This window comes from Mirounga angustirostris, unplaced genomic scaffold, assembly GCF_029215605.1.
Source record: "Mirounga angustirostris isolate CCGP_5_RB_7025 unplaced genomic scaffold, mMirAng1.0.hap1 SCAF_9, whole genome shotgun sequence".
NCBI classification, from domain to species: domain Eukaryota; kingdom Metazoa; phylum Chordata; class Mammalia; order Carnivora; family Phocidae; genus Mirounga; species Mirounga angustirostris.
Window position 1 is genome coordinate 108,519,257 of NW_026991717.1, and position 19,676 is coordinate 108,538,932.

The 19,676-nt window shown below is 43.6% G+C and overlaps 1 protein-coding gene and 1 non-coding gene across 9 annotated transcripts in view; one reads left to right on the plus strand and one right to left on the minus strand.

Annotated features, from left to right (window-relative positions):
• The window catches only part of ESR2 (estrogen receptor 2), an 83,747-nt gene extending 70,152 nt beyond the window's left edge, over nucleotides 1-13,595 (minus strand). For all 8 annotated transcript variants that reach the window (XR_008508141.1, XR_006795097.1, XM_064571160.1 and 5 more), the window contains exons 1-2: nucleotides 13,298-13,595; nucleotides 41-496 (exon numbers count right to left, since the gene is read on the minus strand). Coding sequence is in view for 6 of the 8 variants with exons in the window: in XM_064571160.1 (XP_064427230.1) it covers nucleotides 41-459 (419 nt within the window). In the remaining 2 variants the exon portion in view is untranslated. The remainder of the gene's footprint in view (nucleotides 1-40; nucleotides 497-13,297) is intronic.
• On the plus strand, nucleotides 11,353-11,483 carry LOC123862611 (small nucleolar RNA SNORA63). Its single transcript, XR_006795304.1, has one exon. It is a non-coding gene; the product is annotated as a small nucleolar RNA SNORA63 (small nucleolar RNA).
• Nucleotides 13,596-19,676: the final 6,081 nt, after the last annotated feature.

A 19,676-nucleotide genomic window follows, 5' to 3' on the forward strand; every position in this document is an offset into this window, starting at 1 on the left:
ATGCCCCTGAAGTACAATTCAGAATGACAACTGAATTTACCTGTTTACAGGTAAGGTGGGTTCTAGTGATCTTGCTTCACACCAAGGACTCTTTTGAGGTTCTGCATACAGAAGTGACGACTGGCAATGGATGGCTAAGGGAGAGAGGTGTCCAGGAGTTGGCCACAACACATTTGGGCTTGTGGTCTGTCGACCAGGCCCACCTTCTGAGTTACTGGCACTGCTGGGAATACCGTAATTCATCACAGCGGGGCTATAGAAGGTCATGGCGGAATATTCATGGTGGCTCTCTACATAGGAGGAAGGTATATATATGGGGCCGTGCTCCACAGGTAGGATAGATTGACTGCAGTTGTAGGAAGCCGGAGAGTTAAGGCTAGATGGTGAGTTTTTGATATCCATGTCTTGAACAGGTAACAGCTGAGGAAACTCTTTGTGAGAAGAGGCACAAAGGGACATTATAATGTTCTCAAAGACTCATGGGCAGGTATGATGGCTGTAGAGAAAAACAAAAAGACATTTCTAAGTTAGAGCTACAGACCTAACTATTCAAAATGTCCAAACATATTTATTACTTACACACACACACACACAGCTTAGAAACACATCCTGAAAGACAGACTCAAAAATATTAACCTCAGGGAGTGTGAATGGGAGGCATGGAACTCTCATTTGCTACTTTATTCACTTCTTTATTGCTTTTGTTGTTGTTAGCTACAAGAATTTTTTTTTTAACCACAAGAATTTATTATACTTTTAAAAATTAAAAAATGCAGGATGATCTTAAAATGCCAAGGCTTTTTTTCTTCCGGAACTAGGTAAGTTTATTTTAAAGTTCTTATGGAAAAGTAAACAAGAATAACCAAGAAAACCTTGGAAGAGTAGGTCAGTGAGCAGGGACAGCATTAACAGATATTCAAATACACGACGAGTCACCAGTAATAAAACACAAGGAACAGACAGGCCAACGTGTCACTTGTCAATGTATTGCTTCTCAGCTTTCAACGCACCCTTCAATATACAGCCTATGGTAAACTAGCTGGCTTTGCTGTACCTGGTTAAAGTGAGCACAATGCTAAGAGTTCTCGGTAGGGGGCGCTGCAGGGACACCAAAGGAGAAAGAGGCAGCTGTAATTTCTGGCGCCCGCAGAGGTCCGCAGTGTGGGGGGTGGAGCCAGTGGAGTCTGGCCCTGCCACGGGTCCAGAACGGGGTCCGTCTGCAACCTTGCAGCGTCGGTGCGGGGATAACCTTTCCACGGCCACCTGTCCGAACTGGGGCCCGGCGAGTCACAAAGAAGTCGTTCCTTGTACAAACTCCTCACCTCACGCTACCTGCACACTGTGAAGGCCTTCTGTCCCCCCACCTTCCCCCACCCCGCAGGCACCTGGACTCCCAGGGCACAACCATGCCCCCAGTTGCTGATCGCCTGGTCCCCCGCTGCACCCCGGAAGCAGTCCTGTTGCCTGCCAAACAACCCTAGAGCGGCTCTGGCCTGGCTCAACCAGCAAAATCTCCGCTAGTCAGTGGCCCATCCACCTTTCCCAGGGAGGTCTGAGCCCCTTCCAAATTAGTCCTTCCTTGGATGCTCTCCCCCTCAGCCCTAGTTTACTTATAGATTATACTTAATCTCTTATGATAGTTTTTTTTTTTTAAGATGTTATTTATTTATTTGAGAGAGAGAGAGGGAGAAAGCGCGAGCAGGGGGAGGAGGAGAAGCAGGCTCCCCACTGAGCAGGGAGCGGGATGCGGGACTTGAGCCAAAGGCAGATGCTTAATGCTTAACCGACTGAGCCACCCAGGCGCCCCCATGGTTATTCTTTATATTAAAACTCCCCTGTTGAACCGACTGTGTAGTTTCTATCTCCTGATTGGACCCTGACGGCTACATAACAGAATAGAAAATCCCAAAATAGAAAATTCAAGAACTCAAAAGTTTTTTGAAATTTGGCATATGATAAAGGTGATATCTCAAATCAGAGAGAAAACACTGGACAGTAGAATGGCCACTGGAAAAAGAACCTATGCCAGAATAAACTCCAAAGGGTTCAGAGATCCAAATGTTAAAAGAGAAACGGAAGGAGAAAGGAGAGGGAGGGAAAAGGGGGAGGAGGTTGAGGGAGAGAGCGGGGACTGCACAAGTTCTAGAAGCAAGTGCAAATAAACTTCTTTATAACATGGGTGTGGGAAAAACCTTCTTAACTATAACTTAAAATCCACATGCAATAAATTCAGAACAGAAAAGGAAATCTTTGCACATCATAAAAACACCATAAGCAAAGTCAAAAAAGACTAATGACAAATTGGGGGGAAAAAATACTCCCAACTTCTATTAGCCCTTTGTTTCTCATTGTCCTAGTATTTAGAACTCTTAAAATGAAAAAAGATTAAAAAATTCTTTAGATAGGGACACCTGGGTGGCTCAGTCGGTTAGGTGTCTGCCTTCGGCTCAGGTCATGACCCCAGGGTGCTGGGATTGAGTCCCACATCGGGCTCCTTGCTCGGTGGGCAGCCTGCTTCTCCCTCTGCCTGCCACTCCCCGCCCCCCCCCCCCCCACCGGCTTGTGCTCTCTCTCTCTCCCTGACAAATGAATAAAATAAAATCTTTTTAAAAATCTTTAAATTCTTTAAATAGGCAAAAGACATAGAACACAGAAAAAGGAAGGCAAATGGCTCTTAAAACACAAAGATGATCAACCTCATTCACAAAAATTAAAACTACACCAAGATACCATTTTCTCGCGTTTGGCAAAAATTCAAATGTTTGACAAGAGACGTCCTTTGTGAGGCTGTGGAAAAACAGACTTTCTCTGACGTTGTTGGTGGGAGTACAAAATGGCACAATGCATATCTGGCATTATATAGAGATTTTATATGTGTTACCTTTGGACTATGAGTCCATAGTGAGAAAGAAAGGAAAGAAGGAAGGAAGAGAGAAAAGAAAAGAAGAGAGGAAAGAAAGGAGAAAAAGAAAAAGAATCATTGGCTCCCATTGCAAGTGACTGTTACATCAGTTCCTCACTCTGAAAATCAGTAATTAAGGGAAAAGAATTAAGTCTGTATCCTGCCTTTTTGAGAGGTTCCGTAGTTTATGCCATGGTTGAGGGCAAACTTCTTTACAAAAGAATGCCATCCAATAAATAGTTCAGAAAAAAAAATACTTGGATGGATAAACTGGATAGTTAGAAAAAGTAAAAATGTTAACAATTACTGAACCTAGATGTGGACATAACGGACACTCATTATACCAATCTTTCAACTCTTCTGCAAGTTTAAAATTTTTCATAAGAAGCTCTGGAGGAAAGACACAAAATACAAGAAATTACAAATGTAAACCTTTAAAAAAAAAAGTTAGAATAACTGGATAATATAATCTGGAAAAGGGAAGAATGCCCATTAATGACTAGACTGGTTGAGAAAGATCATTAAGAAGCTTGCCTTGAGAAGTTCTCCATCTTTGATATTTTCAGCTCCAGCTGTCACCTACTTCTACATGTAGGCAATTTGGCTCTCTAAATGCTCCTGATTACTTTCTCCTGACATTTTCATTTAAATGCTCATTTCAATTTGTCCTCAAAACAATATACCTATGGTGATTTTAAAATATGTCCACAGATTTTTCAACATTCCTCCCTTCAAAAGGTGGAGTCTAACCTCCCCTTGCGTATGTGCTAGATTTATGACTCATTTTTAAGGAATAAATTATGGCAGAAGGGATGGTATATGGCTTCCATGACTAGGTCATAAAAGGCACTGCAGTCTCTTCCTGGCTTGCTCCCTTGGGTCACTCACTCCAGGGGAAATGAGCTGACACATTGTGAGGACTCAAGCAGCCTTATGGAGGCCTCCTGCCAATAGCCAGTAAGGAACTACAGCCTCCAGCCAACAGCTCTGTGAGTGAGATATTGTGGAAACGGATCCTCCAGCCCCAGTCAAGCCTTCAGATGACTGCAGCCCTGGACAACATCTTGACTGCAACCCCATGAGAGGAGCTAAGCTGGAACCTTCCAGCTAAGCTACTCCTGGATTCCTGACCTTCAGAAAATGTGTGTGAGATATTATGTTTGTTATTTAAGCTGCTCAATTCTATGATGATTTGCTACACAGCAGTAGATAATACAAATCCAAGGTAAAATTAATCATTTTCCTCCTCAAAACCAATCCTAATTTTCTATTTGTTAATGACAAAGTGCAATACACTTAGCTTTGACTTCTCTGCTGCATCCAATTACCTTAAATCACTAGGGTACACTTTTTTTTTTCTCCATAGTGCGTTTTCCTTGTGGTCTGTCTTTTGCCACCATCTGAGCAAGCTCTCATTACTTCTTATCTGTGCATTTGTAATAGGCCCCTTACCACTCCTTGTCTCTGGTGAGCTCCTTCTCCGGGTCCATAGAGCTGCCAGACTAACATTTTTTTTGAAAGATTTACTTATTTGAGAGAGAGAGAGAGACACATGGCACGCACATGAGGTGGGGGTGGGGGGTTGCAGAGGGAGAGAGAAGCCCAAGCAGACTCCACACTGAGCATAGAGTCTGACGCAGAGCCCAACACGGGGCTTGAGCCCATGATCCCAAGATCACGACCTGAGCTGAAAGCAAGAGACAGAAGCTTTAACAACTGCACCACCCAGGTGCCCCCAGACTAACATTCTTAAAAGCCAGCTCTGATCACCCCTCTCCGTCCCACCAGCCTGTGTAAGTCACACTCTTCTAACATCCAGGCATTCCACTCTTCTGCCCCAACCCATCATCCCACTTTTTTTTTTTTGAGACAGAGAGAATGAGAGAGAGAGAGCACATGAGAGGGGGCAGGGTCAGAGGGAGAAGCAGGTTCCTTGCTGAGCAGGGAGCCCGATGCAGGACTCGATCCAGGGACTCCAGGATCATGACCTGAGCCGAAGGCAGTCGCTTAACCAACTGAGCCACCCAGGCGCCCCCCATCATCCCACTCTAATCTGCTATTTTCCTACAGAAGACCTGCCATGTCCATAGGAATATACAAAGTGCATCGTGAAGTGATTGGTGTCTTATGCCTTAGCATCCCTATAATTACTTACAAACTTAATCCTTACTAGAATAGAATTCCACTGAATATTCTTGTAAAAGGATAGAAGGATGATTAGATTTTAAGCTCCTTGAAGGCACACACTATTTTTACTCATCTTCTACTACAACTCAGTAATTATTTGTTATAATGAAAGAATATGAGGAAATGTGTTTATAAGATTTCACCCAATCAAGGGTGTTAGTCAAAGATGGGAGCACCTTCAGTAGGTATGGTACTATGCGGAGACAGGAGATCTAAAGGAGTCCCAAGACATGCACTCTGCCTTCAGAGAGCTACTGTGCCAGGTAAAGGAGGCAGGACATACCAGGTAAAATGCTAAGGAACTAATACAGACATCCTACCACTTATAATCAACACTGATTGACCATGAAGGACAGGAGCAGGAATGGTAGCTGGAGAAGAACACAGCATCAAAAAAGTGTTTATATATCATTCATATATATACATGTATAATATATAGATGCATTATATGTATAATACACATATTATATATATATTACACTTGTATATATACTTTATATACAGTACATATATATCAATATGAATTTATTAATGACAGAATTTCACATTTCCGTTACTTAAACCTTTTTTTTTTAGATTTTTATTTATTTATTTATTTATTTGAGAGAGAGAGCACATGAGAGGGGGGAGCGTCAGAGGGAGAAGCAGACTCCCTGCCGAGCAGGGAGCCCGATGCGGAACTCGATCCCGGGACTCCAGGATCATGACCTGAGCCGAAGGCAGTCGCTTAACCAACTGAGCCACCCAGGCGCCCCACATTTCCATTACTTAGATTCCCAATCAACATATACAATCCCTGATTCTTAATAGAAAATATGCAGGATAAAGCATATATAATGTTAACTATTGTCAAAACTAGCAGTTTCCAAACTTTTTTTTAAGTTGTGGTAAATTACACATCAAGCTTACAATGTTAACCATTTCTTTTTTTTTTTTTTGCCAGCTTTTTTTTTTTTTTTTTTTAAGATTTTATTTATTTATTTGAGAGAGAGAGAATGAGAGAGAGCACATGAGAGGGGGGAGGGTCAGAGGGAGAAGCAGACTCCCTGCCGAGCAGGGAGCCCGATGCGGGACTCGATCCCGGGACTCCAGGATCATGACCTGAGCCGAAGGCAGTCGCTTAACCAACTGAGCCACCCAGGCGCCCCTGATGTTAACCATTTCTAAAATTACAGTTCAGTAGTGTTAAATACATTCATACCATTGTGCAATTGACCTCCAGAACTCCTTCCATTTTGCAAAACTAAGACTCCCCACCTGTTAAACAACAGCTCCCCAACCCCCCCTCCCCCAGCCCTTGGCAACCCACCATTCTACTTTCGGTCTCTTATGGATTTGACTACTCAGTACTGCAGAGAAGCGGAATCATGCAGTATCTGTCCTTCTGTTTTTGGCTTATTTCACTTAGCACAATGTCCTCAAGGTTCATCCGTATTGTCTCATGTGTCAGAATTTCCTTCCTTTTTAAGGCTGAATGATATTCCATTGTTTTTATGCACCACATTTTGTTAATCAAGAAAGGGTTTTAAACAGAAATGCTTGAAAACATTTACAGATCTGTGGAATGACCTAGGTTGGAGCAAGTGGTTAAATATAGAAGAAACACAGGTGTTGGTAATTAGGTCACTGGTAACCTTGAAATGGCAACTCCAAGCCCGTCAGTATTGTGAGGAGGCATCTATCCCTCACTCTGTCCTGAAAACACCTCTCCTATTTCAATCCACCTACACATAGGCTTGCTCACTGTGCTTATGTTTTTGATATTGTCCTTTAGTGACTGTATTTTAGTGCATTGTTTTTGCTATATGATCTGAGCATATCTTATGTGGCCAGATATTTAATCAAAAGACATTTCAAGTACTTTAACAATACAACTGAAACAGTACACAGCGTAACAATTGAGAGGAAAATACTCAAGGTAACATGCTTAACAAATTTTATTTATGTATAGTAAAATATAAGCTAGAGATAATACATTTTGTATTTCTTGATCTTAAAAAAAAAAAGTATAAGAAAACAAGATGGCCTACCCAATTTAATAAATAAAAGTATATCCAAAAGTTAGTGTGGTCACTGTGATGAGAATACACATTATATTCAGGAAATTATGAAGCAGGAAAGCAGTGAATTTAAGAGTAACAGTTTGAACAAGACTTCAGGTTAATACCCAAAAATAAGTCGAATGGTTTAAACAAAAAAAAATCTCTGAACATTTGGTCCGTCAAGTTTTTACTGAATTTTATGTTGTCTCAACTTTACATTGCCCCAAAGAAATATATGTAGCATTTAACATTAGTAATTCAGCAAAGCCAACACCAACCGATCACAAAACCACTGCTATCCTTTACTTTCAGTAGGCCTCTTAAAAACAGAAAGCATCTACTGATATAAAGTGATGAATAGCAACATGGAAATTCATGAACTTGAAATAACATTTCCTATTATCCAGGTAGAAAGTGAACACACAATTTAAAATGAACATGACATCTCTCTCAGGAGCAGAGAATCAATCCCATTACTCATTTTCACCTACAACTGAAATGTTCATTCTCAGCCCAGAAATGCTGAAATGACCTGTCAGACACACACCGCCAAATGGCAAAGCCAGGATTTGTCCAGGCAATCAATCAGGTGCCACAGTGACTTTGCTTAGGAAAACAGATTTCACATATATACCCCAATCAATTTCTCTAGAATTTCTACACATCCCTAGCACAATAATAATTCATGAGAGAGAACTGGTGGCTGGACAATGATTAAAAGCTTGTGTTGCCTTTTGGTTGGAGATCTTTCAGATGTATCCAGATTCACGTGACAACCATTTGTCAGTGGAACCTTGGATTATTAGTAACTTGGTAGCCAACGCAAACGGTTTTTCTTCTGAAGCAAAGACACAACAAGGGGTGAGGAACTTAAATCATGGCAGGAGAACCCAGAGACAAGCAAACAAGAAGCATAAGTCTTCTCCGGAGGTCTAAGAAATTGAATAAACAACCTGTGGTGGTTATGTGAGTAGTCTGATCTAAACCAGGGAGATAAAACGGTTGAAGGAAAGAATCCCCCAAAATCAAATTTCTTCAACATGTAGGACAGGATTTTCCCAACACATTCCTTTGAACAAGCAAGCACTGACTCAGTGAGCACAATATCTGGTGTCAAAGGGAAAAATAGTCTCTAAACAGCTTAATTGCTGGGCCTGGCAGGCAGGGAATTTCATCTGGCCAACAAAAGAACATGTACCCGGACATCCTGATTCTAAGAATTAAACATTTCTTTGCAAGTCAATTTTCTTTAACTAGTCATGATAGCCTAGGATAGTTGGCCCATATTCTTCGTGATGAACAGCCCTTGTCTTCTGTCCAAAAACTTCTCTGGCCCACTCCTCCAGCATAACACACAACACTGTTGGTGAGCCCTTGCAGGTCACGTCTGTGTTCAGCAGGAAAGCTTTCTGTACACATGGGATTATACATCATGTTCTAACATACTGGGAACACATTATGGAACTTAAACAGAAAAAAAGGTTTTAAAATCCCAAATACTGACAGCGATTCCTTGGGAGAAGAAAAAGGCGGGCTCTAGAAATGGTAGGAAGACACTCCCGGAAGAGTAGAAGGATTTTCTCAAAGTACCGATCAAATCTAGTTAAACAAGATGAAGGCAGTCACACCAGGCCTGCTATTACATATACTCTCTGTCCAGTGGACAGAGAAGTACACAGGGTCCTAGTCCTGGCTCTGCCTGAAAACCAGGGGATCTCACACAAATCACATCAACTCCCTGAGCTTCCATGGCTTCTTCAGTAGAAATGCGGACCTAATACGGGCTGCATGTTTTCACAGCACCCGGAGGATAAAGTGAAATGATGTACATGAAAGCATCCTGTGAGGTATTATTATACATCCAGAAAGATGAAGTCCATCCATTAGCATGCCACGGGATACGCCTGTTGTGTTGGGCAGAACTTCCAGACAAGTAAAATGCCCTGATGACCACCCTGAAGATTGTTGCCTCCTCATTGTACTTTCTTAACTTCTGCTTAACCATTCATGACACGGGTCCAAATAGCTGGGCTGCTGGTATGGAGCCCCAAACGGCCCGTTCTCCTTGCGCGGTGTTCTCAAGCCTGTCCATCACACTTCCCCAAGCATTCAGTTCCAACACCCCTCATTTGTGTGCCCCACACAAGTCATAAAAGAACACTTACAATGCAGAACACTACAAGGAATTTCATGGAAAAGTTAAAACATCTTTAAGTGTCAAACATCCTTGTGTCGGTGGCTGTCTACCAATTATCGGCCTTAAATTTTCTACAGCAAAACACAGCTCTTGATCAACTTAATATTCATTAGAAAGAAAAAAAAACCCCAAATCACCACAGAACTGACCATTGATAATTGATTCACACGCAACTCTTAAGAACATGTACAGGTATCTTCCAAAATGAGAAAAATCTAATTCCCCTTGGAGTCCAATGGACCTTATCGAGCTGGACAGGAAATAGAACTTTGCAGCTTGACGGGGAAGAGGCCAGAGCCTCAGCCTCAGGGTCATCAACACTAAGGCGCAGGAGAGAGAGAGAGCCCATCAGTCTGCTCTCTTCAGCAAGTCTCTGCCTCTTCCCAATTCCAACCGCTCTTAGGAAATGAACAATTTTCAAATATCCATTTGGGCCAGGGTGGAGAGAGTTATGCGTGAAGAGGTTTAAGACATAACCAATGCAGAAGTTAAACTGAATGCATTCATCTCTTCCAGCCCTGGGTTTGACATTTGAACACAAACATTTAACCACAAAACATCGCAGTTCTGCTTTGAGGAAACCTATACAAGTCCGGTAATCGGTCTTTCCAGTGACCCTCACTCTCCTTCCCTCTGTCAAGTACACCCATACACAGATTCTCGGCTAAAAGCCCTTAATTATGAAGCTGTAACAGCTCCAGCCAGGACTGCCAACCACCCAGTTTGCTGGGGCTTCCCCAGCAGGCCACTCTGCCTCTCCTAGTTCCTGCCACGGGAGTTCTCCGAAAGGTAAGCTGTGTATATAAAATACAGGCTCTTGTTTTCATAGCACAAAGGAGAAAGGAAAAGGACATCATCTGACAGATCTTCATTAGGAGTGCTTAACAATAACAGGCTCCTAACTGTCCACTGAATTATGTATTAAACAGTAAAGAATATTAGCTTACAACAGATTTTGCATCTGTGTCCTGCAAGAAAATCTAGATTTCAAAGCATGAGCACAGAAATGAAAAAACTCTGACATCAACACATAAATTGGGCACAGACCTCAACTCCTAAAAGTATTTTAAGTCATCATCACTCTATATTAGATTTTCAATGTCTCCAGATTGTCATTTTCTTTTTTTTAAAGATTTTATTTATTTATTTGACAGAGAGATTGAGAGCACAAGTAGGCAGAGCTGCAGGCAGAGGGAGAGGGAGAAGTAGACGCCCCGCTGAGCAGGGAGCCCGACATGGGGCTCGATCCCAGGACCCTGGGATCAGGACCTGAGCCTAAGACAGACGCTTAACCAACCGAGCCACCCAAGCACCCCGAGATTGTCATTTTCAATCACTCTTTTGGCTTCTCACTATTTAATAATATGTAATTTCAGGTAACTTTCTTAATCTCAAGTACAGTAAAAGTATAATAAATCATAAATAATTTAAATGCCCAGATTATAAAAATACAATATATTCTATTATTACATAAATAACCAATGTTTTTTAAATAACCCTGTATTCAGTTTGGGATAACTAATGATGCACACCATAACCAAAGGCTTATCCCACAGTGGAATCTAAATGTGCTAAGAATGAAATCCATTAGCCCAATGGGAACTTAACACTTAGTCCCATTCACAAAATAGCTTCTCTTTGCCTCAATTTATTCCAAAGTATATAGGATTAAAACAAAAATACCACAACCTGACTCATCCCAACAAAAAGCGGGGGGGGGGGGGGGGGGAGGGGGGAGGGGAGGACTGAGATTCTCTTTTTCGAAAAGCAAAGGAAGATAATTATTCCTAGGTAAAAACACACTGAAGAGCAGAATGGTAAAATCCGTGAACAGCTCAGTGATTTCCAGGGGTTGGGGATGGGTGGAGAGGGTTGACTACAAAAGCACAAAGGAGACTTTTGGGAGTGAGGGCAAGGTTCTAGGTCTTGAGTGCAGAAGTGATTATATAAATGTTGCAACTGTCAGAATTCATAGAGGGTACCCCTAAAAAGGCTAGGTTTTACTGTATGTAAATTATACTGCCATGCAGGATCTAGTTACAATGTAGCTGTAAAGTGCTGCCTTGTCTTTGCCCCCTGCTCAAAATAAAGCTGTTACCTTTCTAGCCCTGTCCGCCATGGTGCTTAGCAGCCAGGGATGCATGGTCTCAGACATGTTTACCAAGTAAAACACTGACTCGAGGGGCGCCTGGGTGGCTTAGTCATTAAGCGTCTGCCTTCGGCTCAGGTCATGATCCCAGGGTCCTGGGATGGAGCCCTGCATCAGGCTCCCTGCTCAGCGGGGAGTCTACTTCTCCCTCTCCCACTCCCCCTGCTTGTGTTCCCTCTCTCGCTGTGTCTCTCTCTGTCAGATAAATAAATAAAATCTTAAAAAAAAAAAAAAATTATACTGCCAGGAGCCTACCTTTTTAAAAAGGCTATTATATCTAAATCCATGTGCTAGGCTCTGAATTATGATGTCTAACACTCAAGTATACAGTTCTCAAGTGTTCTAGATGTAATTACTAAAAAACTTACCAGTAATTGATTCAAGTTCAGCCTTCAGTATTTTATATAATTATTACATATTTATAAGTATTATGTAAAATGGCTCAAAACATGAACTAAAATTATCACAAGATGTATTTTGCATCATTACCTGAATATATATTTATAGAAAACTGCAGTGTTTTACTCCTAAGAATGGATATATCAATATCTATTAAATGTTAATGCTTTTAAGGGTTGAATTTACTACTAAATTTTACCTCTTCCCTATCATTAATAAATTGAGGAATATAAAAGGTCATTAGATTCATTTGAGTCCCTCAGAACCACTATGATATGTATTCCAAATGAGTGTTTTTAATTGATTTCAGAGACTTTCAAGTCTTAAGTGTTACAGGAGACTGGCTGCTTTTGAAATAAGAATGTTTCAGTAATGCCACTGGCAAAAAAAAAAAAGCTTGGATGTAAAATGGATCCTAAGATTATGCTTTAACACCTATTGATGAACAGACCCTTACATTTTCCCTCTTCTTGAATATATGCAGAAATATAGATTTTTCTGCAGAAAAAAAGGCAAAGAATAAGTGTCACAGTTGCAGCACGTGTCCTTTTTACAATACTCACAGCACAAACCTTTCTTTTCACATGTTCATTTAAGTAACAAACGTCTTCTCCCACAAAGGACAATAACCACTCTGAGTTCAGAAACTTAAAAATTCCCAATGGAATGCCCATGTAAACACTAAAAATCTAACAAAATAAGGCAAAATCTTTCCTCCAAAGTGTTGCGTGCTACACCAAAGGACAAAGTTGCTTTTTAAAAAAAACTAGTAAAATTGAGTCAAGCTGGTTTTCCTAAAAAGAAAAAAAAATCCACTCAAATCCAAAGTTTTGTTTTTTACAAAAATAATATCCCCTTCACTTAATTTTATGCTTCCAATTTGAATGAGACACAAATGGTAACACAAGGGGGTAGGAGAGCAGCCCCTGGGTTCCTCTTCGGCAAATAAAACAGACTGCATCTCAATCTTGCTCAGTTCGCCCAGGACAGAAGCAAACCTGTTTTTGATATCACTGAGGAATGCCAGTTAATCCATGTAAAACCCTGGTCACCTGCTTGATCCACGGACACCCTCCCAGGCCCGCAAAACTCAAGCATAAAGTCCTTGTGCAACTTTCCCACTGTCATCATTTCACCTTCTGTCGAGAAAGCCATAGAAAAACATCCAGAGTTTTTTCTTTCAAAAGGACACGTATCAGTCCGGAGTTTACAGGCACAGACTAATTAAATTAACCTGCCAGCGTCTGGAAGGAAAATACTTAAAAGCATGAAATTCCGGCTTCCTGTAGTTTTCAAGACTTAGGGCGGAGGCCGGGTAAGGGGGCAGGGGTCTTTTATTGTTCTCGATATCACTGGTTTCCCACCCTAGGGTTTCAAAGAGAAAAGCAGACAAATCACACCTTGAGCCCAGGGGCACTTACCGTACAGGTGAACCCCGGCCTGGCGGTCTCTAAAAGGCGGACACGTGCTTTTCCCGGAGCAGTTGCTCCGGGCCCCTGGCTCGCGGCCCCCAGCTGCGGAGAGTGAGCCCACCTCGCGCAGCCCACAGCTCGGGGGCCAGCCTTCAGCCGCAGCGCGGGGTGGTCCCTCTCCCGCCCGCTCTCCCGCCTCTCCACCCACTGCAAGTTTCCACACCGGTTCTCGCAGCCTCGGCGCTCCAGGCTGCCTAGCTGCAGGGGCGCGAACTGGCTTTCAACAGGTCCTGCAGCCAGACACACTGCAAAGACCGCCAACGGCTTAACGAGGAGACTCTCCTCCCTTTTAAAGACCCGGGCGGGGGCGGGGGGGGGGCGGCCGACTCCAAGAGCCCACGTGACCACCGAGCCTGCTGCACGGAAACCTCGGGAGGACGCGGACTCCCCTGCCTCGCCATCCACACTCACCTGGGCGAGGGGAGAAGCCCCGGGGAAAGGGCGCGTCACAGGCACCCTCAGGGGGAGCAAAGCACACAGGGCGCCCTTGCAGCCGTCTTGAATTGAGGAGGTCTGGGGCGGGGCCTGAGAATGTGCATTTCAAACCAGGTTCAGGGCGAAGCTGAAACTGATGCTGCCCGGCTGGGGACCACACTCCGAGGATCCCGTCCCTAGACTCTGACCCACGTGAGTCTGACAGGGGCTGGATGCTGCGGTGTCGTTGAAATACAGAAATCTGACTCTTAGAATCCAGTGGTGGAACTGGAGAGGCTTTGGATTTTCCCAATCCCGGGTAGCGAGCGCGGGTTCGTGCCCCTGGAGGGAGCGGCCGTGGCAGGAGGTGGTGGGTGCGGGTTCTCCGCGGCCGGCTCGGAAGGCCTTTCGCGTTAGAGCAAAGATCGCAGGCACCTCCTCAAACTCACCTACCGCAAAGAAGCACCTGGGGGGCGGAAATCGGCCTCCGCGGCGGCTGCGCCCTTCTTCCCGCAGCAGCGCCTCCGTGGAGCTCTGCGCAGGCCAGCGTCCCCTGGTGGCAGCCCCAGGTCCCCAGGTCTGCGGAGTCCCCAGGTTCTCCTCACCCACCCTGTGGCAGCCCACTGTGTGAGGACTAGGGACCTTAGGATAGTCATTAAGATGCACCCGGCTTTGGGGCAGCCACTGGTGGCGAAAATCGAAGGGCAAGTTCCAGATGTCCCATAGGCCATTCTGGGACCCCAGTGCCACATTTGTGTCTAATTAATCATCACACTATCCGTACACACGGCATGAGGGACATGGTTCTTGATCCGGTTGTGCCTCCGGATCTCTGATAAAAGAGGACCAGAGGGCACTTGGAGGGAAACTTACAACGCCAGCCTCAAGCGTTGGGCTTTAGCCAGAAATGGCCTGGATCGACTCTAGTGTGCTCTGGGTTTGTAAGAGTGAGGTCCACAGGGAGCGAAGGCAGGCTCCAAACATGGAGAGCCACTCCCTTTATAAAGGGTGGCTCGGAAAAATCTCTACTCCGCCACCCCCTTCCATTTTCATCCAAGCAAGGACTCCTGGATCCTCTCAAGTTGTAATTCTCTCCGATCCTTGAGGTAGAGAAGTTAGTTTGAACAGGAGGGTGTGGAACTGACCAGATTCATCTGTGTAGGACTCTAGACGACAAGATACTTCTCTTTGCCCATCTCAGCTTTCCTTGTCCCCTCTCCTGGTGTCCCTGCGTGTACCCAGTACCCATATGCTCCTTCCTCCTTTGCACGGAAGAAATTTTTAAGTAATGGTTTTAAAAAATCAGTTCCATTTGGAAGTACTTACTTGTTAACAAGATACATCTGGAAAGGAAATTATTGTGAAGGAACCAGTCTTGGGCCACTAGGCAGACAAAGATAATGTGAGGGTGAACAAAGCTGACGCCTATCAAGTGCCAACATTGTGCCAGAGAGGGTGCTAAGTGCTTGCACCACATCTCGTTTAATCCACGCGGGAGCTTTGTGAACTAGGTACTATTGACCCCCTTCTCAGAGGAGGAAACTAAGGCCCGCACAGCTACCTAAAACCACACATGGGGAGGGGCCATGGCAGCAATGCTTTCGTAGACAGCTACCACTGATTAGGCATTTAGCCATGCCCTACTTTGCTGCAGGTTATCTCATTTTCAATACAATAGACCTAGGAGGGAAATTCTGTTCTTAAGTATCCCCATTTTACAGTTGAGAAAATGGCCAGTCCGTGGCTGAGAAAGACTAGAGCCCAGGTGGGAGCCCAAGACTCTGTTCTCTTCCATACCATGACTACAGTCAATCAGAAATGAAGATGGCTTGAATGTCAGGACACTAGATGTCCTGCAGACGGGCCCTGCCTCAAAGCCTCCCACCACCTGAGAGATAAGCGTCTGCTCACCCCAGACCTAGAGCTCTGTGTTTGCTGTGACGCTTCCTTTAGAAGGCAGTCCACTCATGGGAACAGCATGTTCTCTTTTTAAAGACCCTCAAACACCCACAGAAGTGGTTTGTTACACAAGGAAACCTCATTGCCAGAAATATTAAGCAAAGAGAATGAATGGGAGTGAGTACATTTCCTTCTGACTCATCCTGGGGATTGAGAAAAATAATGGTACCTTAGGGATGGAAGCTTTGCGGGGTTTAATGCAATGCGTAGGGAGAGTAATATTCCCAAACTAAGAAGGGATTCTTGAGACAGTTAATACCGATGACTATACTGAAAAGCACCCTGAAATCTAGGGTTAAGCACCATGCCTCTGGGACACCTGGGTGGCTCAGTCGGTTAAGTGTCTGCCTTCAGCTCAGGTCGTGATCCCAGAGTCCTGGGATGGAGTCATGCATCGGGCTCCCTGCTCAGCGGGGAGTCTGCTTCTCCCTCTGCCTCTGTCCCTCCCCCTGCTTGTGCTCTCTCGTTCTCTCTTTGTGTCAAAATAAATAAATAAATAAAAAATCTTTAAAAAAAAAGGACCATGCCTCTGTTAGAAGATCCCCGTCTCATTTCCGCCTCACTCATGACCTCCCTAAGGAAGCACCTACATAGTATGACATTGAAAGGCCTTCCTCTTCCCAAAATATTTTATAACAGGGACTAAAGTCCTCACCATGCAATCATCCTTTGGGATTAAAGCATTGGATTGTTAACATCCGATCATGTTCTATATGATGGGTAATATTAATTTACTAGCATTTATGATTATACTAATGAGATGAGCTTATGAGCTAAATGTCACCTGGGAAAGAAAGCAAAGGAGGCTGGCACAGGACAGGTACATTTTTGCTGTAGGAGGAAAGAAAGCCTCTCCATCCGGGTGCTCCTTATCTTTTCACCTTGCCCCTTTTCCGTCTGGTGAAGTCTTACCCAGCCCAAAGCCGAGAGCCTAAGTGAAGAGCGAGCCTGCCAAGCGGAATGTGCACACTGCCTCCCCCACAGCACTCAACCCGGTCCACACTGCCTGCGCTGTGATCGTACAGCACACATCTTGTATCTCTGGCTTCCCCCACGGTAGCATCATACCCACGGCTCCCACCTCGTTCAACCCGGATGCTCAACAAACACCTGCTGAAGACTTCAACTTGGAAAGATCAGAGGGAAAGGAGAGAGATGTTCGATGGTAAAGATCCCATTAAGAGGCAAAACAAACAAAAAGTTGTTGAAGGCAAGAAAGCAAAAGCCGATGTGGAGGGGAGGATTCCTACAAATCGTGGCACGCTGCAGGGTGATGACTTTGGATTGTCGCTCTTTCTCCTCTGAGCCTGAGGCCGACTGGGAGGATGTAAATCCTGGGATGTTCTTACCCGCTCCAGAGGATAATCTGATCAGGCTCTTTCTTCATGATGTGTGAGAATAAATTGGTCTATTTTAAGAGGATCTGGGAGATGTAACCTTAAACTTAAGGAATTACTAAGAGAGAAGGGAAAGCCTTGTTGCACCTGCAATAGCACCTTTATTTGGAGGGGAGGAATTAGAAAGGTGGGATTACTAACGCGGTATGTCAGGTTATTTCCGCTGCTCATGAATCAGGGTTTGTAAACTAAAATTTGATATTTGAAAATTGGATTTGGGTAGATAGAGCTTCTTAGGATCATGTTTTCTGTAGAAATAAAAACGAACATAACATTTATGTACCTTTCCAACCCAGGTACTACGGGAGGCAGGCTTGCCCAAGGTTCGCTCATTTTTATTTTATTTATCCTCAGAACTTCCCTTTGGCTGTCCCTGCTGTACAGATAGGGAAACAGAGCCTTAGAGAAATGACGTTTCTTTTGCAAGGTCACCCATGTGCATGTGGCAAAGTTTTCTGCCTACCTGTGAATCCCTTGCTTTCTCCTCTGTTATAACTGTGATTTTGTTCTTACTTGTTGTGTAAACTGAAGCATATTTGTCCTGTAGAGCCTGGATATTGCTGAATGAAATCTTGCCAAGTTCTTGTCTAGGCATGACCATCTGTGTGCGTATTTATATAACTGTATTCTTTACTGACAGGGGTTTGACTGGAGCCCTTGGTAAGGCTGCCAAGGACATAAGCAGCAAGGTAGCCCTAACCTGGTATCTAAGTGTCCAGACCACAGGACAAGGTTACTCTGACCTGCAGTTGAAATGAACCACTTGGGCAGCTAACACGTATAGCCAACTCCTTATAACTCACCCTCATCTGTCTCCGTCTTGGTCTTTGACATTTGCAAACAAACAGGTAAAATAAGTTTTTGTCGTATCTACTGCTCCTTGAAGGTATTTAAATTCCACACAAATCTCTTGCATAAATTTATTTCTAATTTCTATCCATTTGAAATCAAACAACATGAAGAATATATGTTCCTATCCTGAGCCCCAGCTGTCATTGAAGCAATTCTCTCTTGAGCTAGCAAAGAAACTTGCCCCTGGAGGTCGCTGGCAGGAATGTGAACACCCCGTTGAGAACGAAAATGTTAAAGAACTGTTAGAAATGGATGCAAATTGTAATATGCAATTTCACAAATGACTCCAATGCAATTCTGGAAGTGCAGCTTCTCTACCTCTTTTGGCATAGAATAAAATAATATTAATAACAGGTCAGACAGTGTAATCGTCCCAGATAGGAGGTCAAAAAAAAAAAAAAAATAGGGTATATAGACAGAAATGGCTCAAGAGGCCATAGATTCTAATAAGACCGTCTGCTTCCATAGAGTTTAGAATTTAAAAAAATTGAAGTTTTTTTCTACTTCTCGTAAATGTATTTGACATTTTCAAGTTCTTTGTTCATATCATGGAAAGTTACTAGAAATGTCTATAATAATATTGTCAAATAATACTCTATATGTCTATAATAATATTGTCAAATAATACTCTATTAATGCACATCGCATTAATGGCTTTTGTAAAAATGTAGACCCCATCCTTTGTGTACAGAGAGTGTTCACATATGTCATTGCTTGATCTGATGAGTCCAACCAGAGAGAGGAATGGTCTTCTCCATGATTGTCTCCCCTTTCCCTGGGAATTACAACCAGGAAATAAACTTCTCCAAGCAGTTTATGTATTTTCTGAGGGGTCGCCAATGTTGTCCAGTGTACTAGGATCCCTGCGGTCTCCCCTTTTTTCTCTTCATTTAACATCTCTACATTTTTTTTTCCTGTCTATCCAGGCAGTTTGCTCACTAATCTGTTCTTCCTGGTTCTAACCATGTTCAAGCCAGATGCTTCCTCGGCCTGCTCCCATCCACCGTACTCTCCCATCCACCAGCCACAACTTACTAAGAGACCTGCTATCCTAGGGTGACATTGGCTTTTACAATTAACACAGCACACACATGGCCATGTCATGCCAACTCTATGACAGTAATTTTATACCCATTTTGCTGGTAAGGAAACTTCAGTGAGTTCGCTAGATTTACACTTACAGGAACCCTAGTCACCTGACTCATTTCGTAGATCCCTATCTGCCTCCCTGAGGGAAATTCATTTCCTGCGTCCCTAGCACTGGGCGGGCTGCTAGGGCTACTAGCCTCGGGCTTTTGTCACCTGACTCCACCCCTCCCCGCCCCCCCTTCCCACTTTATCTCAATACAAAACACCATTCAAGGGAGAAAATCATTGACAATTTTTTTTTTTTTTTTTGAGAGAGTGTGTGTGCGCAGTCGGGGGAGGGCAGGGGGAGAAGGAGAGAATCTTAAGCAGGCTCCACATTCAGTGCAAGCCCAACTCAGGGCTCAATCTCATGACCCTGAAATCATGACCTGAGCCGAAATCAAGAGTCAGACACTTAACTGACTGAGCCACCTGGCCCCCTCATTGACAACTTCTTTAGTTATTTTTACTTTAAAGTTAATTCTGATGCTCAACATTTATTCTTTCATAAAACACTCTTCTTTGGGACTGCTTCTTGCCCTCCTGCATTTATCTCTTTGTGAGAATGCCCTCTTAAT